This window comes from Nycticebus coucang, chromosome 11 (genome assembly GCF_027406575.1).
Source record: "Nycticebus coucang isolate mNycCou1 chromosome 11, mNycCou1.pri, whole genome shotgun sequence".
Lineage (NCBI taxonomy): Eukaryota > Metazoa > Chordata > Mammalia > Primates > Lorisidae > Nycticebus > Nycticebus coucang.
The window spans coordinates 112,738,842-112,747,253 of NC_069790.1; the positions used below are offsets into that span (position 1 = coordinate 112,738,842).

Sequence of the window (8,412 nt, forward strand, 5' to 3'; positions counted from 1 at the left end):
AATCTGCCACGATTGATTCCAACAAGTGTGAACAGAGACCCCAAGCAGTGCATTCAGACACACTGAAAAGTAGGACTCTGTGGAAAATTTACACATGCCACCGCCTGGCATTCACTGTGGCAGTTACTAACTTTCTACAGTTTTCTTAATCAAAAGTGGTCTAGGTAACCTGTAAAGACAGGATTGAAAATTTAAGATGTTCTAAAAAAGAAAAAAATGTTCTTCGTCCCTAATCAACAGAGAAATGCAAATAAAAACTACCCTGAGCTATCACCTAACCCCAGTGAGAACGGACCATATCATAAAGTCTCAAAGCTGAAGATGCTGGCATGGATGTGCAAAGAAGGGAACACTTTTACACTACTGTTGGGACTGCAAACTAATACAACCTTTTCTGGAAGGAAGTATGGCGAATCTTCAAGGAACTCAAATTACACCTTCCATTTGATCCTGCAATCCCATTACTAGGCATCTACTCAGAAGAAAAAAAAAATCCTTTCTATTATAAGGACAGTTGCACTAAACTGTTTATCACAGCTCAATTTATGACCACCAAGATGTGGAATCAGCTTAAATGCTCACCAACCCAGGAATGGATTAACAAGCTATGGCATATATATATACCATGGAATACTATTCAGCCACTAAAAACGATGGAGACTTTACATCTTTTGTATTAACCTGGATGGAGGTGGAACACATTCTTAGTGAAGCATCACAAGAACGGAGGAGCAAGCATCCAATGTATTCTAGTCTAATGTAAAGGGAGTAGATGAGGTAATACAAGGTGAGGGGTAGGGGAATGAGCAAATGGGGAGAGGGGAGGCAGAAGCGGGGTAAGGGCTCACTGTGTATGGTACACCTCTTGGGGGTGGGACCAATTATAAGAGGGACTTTAACAAATGCAATCAGTGTAACCTAATTCTTTGTACCCTCAATGAACCCCAAGTAATAAAAAACCCATAAAACAATATATTAACAAATCAAATAGAGTAACATATAAAAAGAAGAATAGATTATAACTGAGGCACACCTCAGAAATGCCAGATTTTTTAAACATTCAAAATCTAATAATTCACCTTGTTAGTAAAATGAAGGAGAAAAACCATACAATCATATCATTAAATATAGAAAAAGCTTTTAATCAAATCTAACAACTGTTGATGATAAAAATTATCAGAAAACTAGGAATGAAAATGTGTTTTCTTAATCTGACCGAGGGAATCTGTAAATGATTGATAATTAACATTATATGTAATGATAAAATGGTGAATATTTTCTCCATAAAAACAGGAACAAGAAAAGGATGTATATTCATATGAATTCTAATTAATATTATACTGCAGATCCTAACCAGTAGAATAAGTTAAATAAAATAAGCAAAGGAGATAAGATTGGGAAGAAAGAAATACAATTGTCTTTATTTGCTAATTACATGACTGTTTAAATATAAAATTTCAAGAAATACACAACTTTAATTAATATATTGATTTAGAAAATTCATAAGATACATAGTAATGTTCAAAGATCAATTGTATTTTTATATACTGGAAGCAAATATTGAATATATGATAGCACTATAAAATATTAAATACTTAGGAATAAATTTATCAAAAGGCCTCTACACTAAAAATTACTAAACATTGCTGAGAGAAATTACAGAAAAAATATATGGAGAGATATATCATGTTTTATGAATTGTCACAATGAATATTTTTAAAAATTTGGTTCCAAGAATATGGGGAAAGGGGGAGGGAAGGGGTGGGGAGAGAATGTGTGGAGGGAGAGTAATTGGTGGAACCACACCTACGGTGCATCTTACAAGGGTACATGTGAAACTTACTAAATGTAGAATATAAATGTCTTTTTTTTTATTGTTAAATCATAGCTGTGTACATTAGTGCAATCGCCTGATAAATGTCTTGACACAATGACTAAGACAATGCCATGAAGGCTATGTTAACCAGTTTGATGAAAATATTTCAAATTGTATGTAAAACCAGTGTATGGTGCCCCATGACTGCATTAATGTACACAGCTATGATTTAATAATAAAAAAATGGTTCTCTCCAAATTCAATACAATACCAATTAGAATTCCAACAAGTTATATAAACAGAGGGTGCCAAAAAATACATATATTAAGAAAGGACAAAACTGTATTAAAATTGTAATACTATATACTTGTATCCTGATAACATTTGTTATCTTGTATATTGTACCTTATATCTCTTCTAATTGCAGAAGTCAAACATGACGTTAGTATTACAATTTGAATACAGTTTTCCCCTTCTTAAAATATGTATTTATGTTTTGGCACCCTCTGTGTGTATGAGTGTTTATTTATTTATTTTTTATTGTTGGGGATTCATTGAGGGTACAAAGAACCGGGTTACATTGATTGCAATTGTTAGATAAAGACCCTCTTATATGTGTTTAAATAAATTTGTACATATAAATAAACAAATTGCTTAAAAATTTACAGATTCAGATTAGCCACACAACTTTAGAAAAGTAAATTTAGAAGGATCATAATATCTGGTATCAAACTTACTAATATTCTATAGTAATCAAGACACTGAGGTATTGGCTAATGACTAGACGAATAGATCAGTGGAATATAACAGAGACCAGAATGTTTTTAAAAAGTCAATTCTCTCCAAATTCAACACAATAGCACTTGTATTGAATAGTAAAGAGATCCATGTTTTTACCGTCATATTATTTTCAACTGGAGTGTCAAATCAATCCAAATAGGAAATGAGAATCTTTAAGAAATCTAAACATATAAAGAAAATAAAGTTCGACCCTACTTAAAACAACAAACAAAAATTAATTCAAGATGAATTATAGTCCCAAACATAAACGTAAAAAATATTAAAATTCTAGAGGAAATCATAGGATACTATTTTCATATTTTAGAGGCAAGCAGATATCTCTTAGAGGGTACACAAAAGCACAAACTTTAAAAATAAATGACAAATACAATGTTCTTAAAATTCAAAATTTCTGCTCATCAACACACTATTAAGAAAAGGCAAACCACAGTCTGGGTTAAAATATTCACAGTACACATGTCAGACAAAGAAATTTGTATCTGTATTATATATACAGTATATAGACACAAATATAAATACATTCACATACATTAAATGTCTACATATGTACATATATGTCAATAAACTACAAATGAATAATAAAAAGACGACTCAAAATAAAATTATGAGTTATATAATTATACACACACACAAATTTCACAAATCAATAAACTCCTGTAATTTAATAAAAGAAAGATAACTCAATATGAAAAATGGGCAAGCAAATAGTTACTTTACCACAGATGATACACGAATGGGCAAAAAACACATGGAAAGGTGCTTTGTATCATTAGTTATCATGGAAAACTCTCTAGCAACTTTTTCTAAAGTTAAATGTACATCAACTTTATTACACAGTAATTTTACTGCTAGCCATTTACCTAAGAGAAATGAAAAGTGTATTCACAAAAAGATGGACTGAAGAATGTCTGTAGAAACTTTATTCTTAATAGCCCTGGCCTGGTCACTCACCTGTACTCCTAACACTTGGGAGGCCCAGGCAGCAGAATTGCTTGAGCTCAGGAGTGTGAGACCAGCACAAGCAACATATCTAGTACCCCACTCCCAATGTCTTCAAAAAAGCAACATATCCAGTCCCCCACTCCCATGTCTACCAAAATAAAAAATTTAACTGGGTGTGGTGGTGTACCTGCAGTCCTAGCTATTTAGGAGGCTGAGGCAGGAGGATCTCTTGAGCCCACAAATTCAAGGCTAGAGTGAATTGTGAACACACCACTGCACTGTAGCCTGGGTGACACAGTGTGACCCTATCTCTTTGAAAAAAAATAAAAGAAAAGAAAATATTCATAACGGCGGCGCCTGTGGCTCAAGGAGTAGGGCACCAGTCCCATATGCCGGAGGTGGCGGGTTCAAACCCAGCCCCGGCCAAAAAAAAAAAGAAACTATTCATAACAGCTCCAAATTGCCAAATTTACAAACAATGGATGTATTCGTCATAACAAGTAAACGATTTTGTGACTCATACAATGTTATAAATAAATGTAAAAATATTGTGTTAAAAATAAAGCCATGCAAAAAGCATATAAAGGATGCTCCACATAATATGTCATCAGAGGAATGGAAATTGAAACAACAGTGAGAGACCATGACACACTGAGTGGAATGGTCAAAATCCACTGACAACACAGATTGGAGGATGTGGAGAAAAAGGAACTGTCTCTGCTGGTGGGAACGCAAGCTGGTAAGCCACTTTGGGAGACAGTGTGGTTGTTTCTAATAAAATTAAACAGACTGTTACCACATTATCCAACATTTGTTCTGCTTGATACTTGCCCAAAGAATTTGAAAAAATCATGTCCACACAAAAACCTGCACATAGATCTTCCTAAATGTCAAACCTTGGAAGTAACCAGGATTCCTGTTAGTAGGTGAATAAGTAAATAAATTGTGATAAATTCTCACACTGGAATATTATTCAATGCTAAAAAGAAATGAGCTACAAGTCACTGTGTGAAAGGAGAAATTCTGAAAAGGCTCCTGTACACTGTCTGGTTACAACTACAGGAAATGGAAATGGCAAAACTATGGAGACAATAAGCATATCAGTATTTTCCAGGAGTTGCAGAAGGGAAAAATGGATAGGCAGAGCACAGAGGATTTTTAGAGTAGGGAAAAACTCTGCATTATTCTATAATGGTGGATACATGTCATATGTGTTTGTCCAAAAACCCTAGGATGTACAACTTTAACACAAACTATGCTATTGACGTGATCATAGGTCAATGTAGGTTTACTAATTATAACTAAAATAATTATAACCACTCTGGAAGGGGATGTTGATAACGTGGGGGTGATGTTTCCCAGACTCCACCTGCCCCTACCCATGCAGGGAAATCTCTGTATAGTTTCCTTTCAATTTTGTCATTAATCTAAAACTGCTCTAAAAAACAAAATCCTAAGAAAAAAGCCATGGAGAGCAGGAAAATACAACAGAGATATGTTCCGAGAGTACTTATCCAAGAGAGGAAACAAAATGAGAAGGATTCCTCTTCTGTGCTGATAGCCCTCTGAGGGCTCTAGCAGTGGTTCTCAACCTTCCTAATGCTGCCGTGTATTTTCATTGTTTCTAAGGGGTTGTGACCCACAGGTTGAGAACTGCTGCCTAGGAGAAAGTGAAATTAAAGGGTCATAGTACCCTTTGGCGGGAGGATCACATCGTCCAACTCAAGCAACAGCGCATCTAGGTAACAGCGGTTCTCAATGTTGGCTGCTCCTGGGAATCACCTGGGAAGCTTTTTAATAAAAGATGCCTGCATTTCACCTCCAGAGATTTGATTTTATTGTCTCTCTGTGGCCTGGGTAGTGAGATTTTTAAAAGCTCTTCAGGTAATTTTAAAGTGGAGCCAAGAGTGAGGACCACTGCCTTTAAAGGTAACTTAAGACAACTTTGTTGTCCACCAAGGAAAGGAAGCCAGATGAAGCTGCCAATTTCATAGCCATTGGAGGTAAAGAAAGGCTAATTTTTTTTAGGGAAAGTGAGAGGAAGGATGGAATCTATCAAAACCAAATGCCTGAGAGGAGGAAGAAGTTCTCTGGCAGCACCCATAGCGGGCAAAGTTGAGAGCGATGGTGGAAACCTGCTATGACTTTGATGCCTGTAGCATTTAAATGTCTGATACACCTTGTTCCTTCATGAGTCTTTTAAAGGGCCTGATTTGAGGAATGCCTTCCAGACTAGGGTCCAATTGCAGGGAGACAGAGCATGCTGGCGTACCTTTCAGCTGGGGTATTTTGGTGGTTTCCTCAACTAGATGGACCAGGCAAAGCACCATCTTCGAAGGCAAAGTGAGCAGAGCCAGGAAGTTCACAAGAGGATAATGTCCAGTGCATGTACTGAGCAAGTATTTCCTTCTCTTCACTCATTGCAGAGCAGGTCAAAGTGAACCATTGTATATCCAGACAAAATAACCCCTGTCTCCTGGTAGGAGTTTTAATTGGTTTTGCTTGAAGTAGAAGTTATGATATAATTGATATTTCCAGTTTGTCTTTCTGTATCTTATGTGTCCAAGAAAATTGTGTAGCTTGAAAAGGGACATATAATTGCCATATCAGTGAATATTTTCAAATATTATGTTAGCATGAGTTTTGATAGAGAGGGGTTTAGCAGTCACGTTAAAAGCTGAACATATTATCTTGAGATTTAGAAATTATTTCAGAAGAGGCCATTTCCCGTGGTTTGGCTCATACCAAGCAATAGTAATAACATATAGCATACAAAGTGTTTACACTGAGCACCTTGCCTTTCTGTTTTGTTTATTTTATCAGATAAACCTAGGATATCAACACCACTGTGCTTGTCTAGGTCAGGAATGGAGCTGTAATTATGTTACTCTTCAAGAGGTGAGAACACTGATGAAAAGTAGAGAGACTTTCGGTTATGTTTTACAGATTAAATTAGAAGCCTTCCTAAAGAATTAGAGTCGTATTCCTGAGGAGTTGGAGGTGTATTCATGAAGAGCCCATTTCATATCTGTTCTCAGCAAGGTGTCCTGGGACCTGGCTTGTGGTTGGCCCTTACCTTGAGGATGCTCTGAGCATAGAGTAGAATGGCCTGCATCGCTCGCCTCAGTTTGGCATTGCTTGAGATCAGGACGGCCGCGTGTCCAGAGGGACATGCTGCCATTATCCCGACACAAACCATTACCCCTATTTTGTTCTGCCACAGCATCAGTAGGGGCACTGAGATGATGGCAGCGCAGAATGATACCACATAGAAGCAGAGGAAGGATAAAAGAGATTTGAGGGCTGTAATGTGTGCCTCCAGGCTGGGGTCCCAAGGGTTTCTGAGATGGAACTTCATTGTCCTCATGTGCCTCCCCAGGGAGACAATCAGCATCCCGGAAGAAACCAGGAAAAAAAGGAAAGCGGGGATAGACCCCAAATAGCAGAAGATAAATGAATAAAAGAAGTTGAGTTTTGTAATTTGCAACTTGAGTTCTGTATTATTATTCGTGAATGGCATAGTTGTGGTTGCTAAGTGAGATCTTCTAAAGAAGTCCCAGAAGCAGAGGACAGTGCAGATGCAGGAGGAAAAAATAATGCCCAGGATCATCTGAGAGGTCCTCTTGGAGATCCAGCTTGCCAAGCAGAGCAGGTAGGTTTTGGAAAAATGGACAATCTTGGAGCAGTAGAGGAGACTGAGGCAGGTGGCGAACCAGAGGCTGGCTTCATTGACGATCATCCACAGCATGACAATGGTTTGGTAGCTGTGGTTCAGTGGCTCTTTCATGTTCTGGAAGCAGGCAAGTTGGATGGCCTCCAGAAACAGCAGCCCATGCAGGAAAAGCCGGGAGATGCTGAGACATAGCAATACACGATCACAGCTGCTCAGGGGCCGTTCCTTCAGCACATCCCCAAAATTGACCAAGAAAATGAAGACATTGGCCAGAAGCCCCACTGCAAACTCCAGGACTGAAATGAACAGAAATGCATGTTTGACTTCGTAGGACACAGTTAAGACCGGCATCAGAGTCAACATTATGGCTCTTCTTTAGGCGGCTAATCAATTTAGAATTTATGTACCACCCAGCGGAGAAGGTATGTGCACACCCTCTGCCAGACCTTTCCTTAAAAGAAGCATCCAGCTGTTGCCCTGAATCTATTCCAAAGTACGTGCATGAAATGTTCTGGCAGGAAACTTAGAGGGATGTTGTTGCTTTAGAATATCTCTTGGACACACACACAAGGGCTTATCATAAAAGTGGAAGACGGATGGTTTTATCTCTCGGGTAACGCAGAGCTTTAAACAAATCCAGGTGTTCCTGTATGGAAGCCTCCCCAGAAGGCCACAGCACAGTATCACGGATGCAAACAAGATAAGGTCTCAATTTCCCAGGTCCAGTTTTACATGCCCTTCTGGACCTGAGTGGGTGGAGAAAGAATAGGATTTGCTTATGGGTTGTAAAGAAACTGGCAGTAGGCAAAGCAGATCACAGAAATCTCAGGTTTGAAAAGGTGTCTCTTTCCATTTGCATCACTAGTCTCACCTGTGAGGCACGACTCTTGTCATAGAGTATACATTTAAAATGAACAAGTACAAGGTTCCTCCCCTCACACCAGCATTTGACTCTAGTTTTAGTTGCGGTTGTCAAAGATTTCATTTACCCATCATCATTATGCCAGGTGCTGTGATTGAAACAGAGGAGTATTAATATGGAGAAGACCAGCACCTTCCCGTGAAGGGGGCATGTCTAGTCTGGATTATACAGAGATTTTAAATCTGCTCTCTCTGCTTCCCATTCCCTTACTCCATTTTCCATAAACCAACAATAGTAATCCTGAGAAAATGAGACTTA

The 8,412-nt window shown here is 38.0% G+C and overlaps 1 protein-coding gene across 1 annotated transcript; it reads right to left on the bottom strand.

Moving 5' to 3' along the window:
• Positions 1-6,593: 6,593 nt before the first annotated feature.
• TAS2R38 (taste 2 receptor member 38) lies at positions 6,594-7,595 on the bottom strand. The gene has a single exon (XM_053553969.1). It carries the CDS (start codon positions 7,593-7,595, stop codon positions 6,594-6,596), a length of 1,002 nt encoding a protein of 333 aa, XP_053409944.1.
• Between the last annotated feature and the right edge of the window lie 817 nt (positions 7,596-8,412).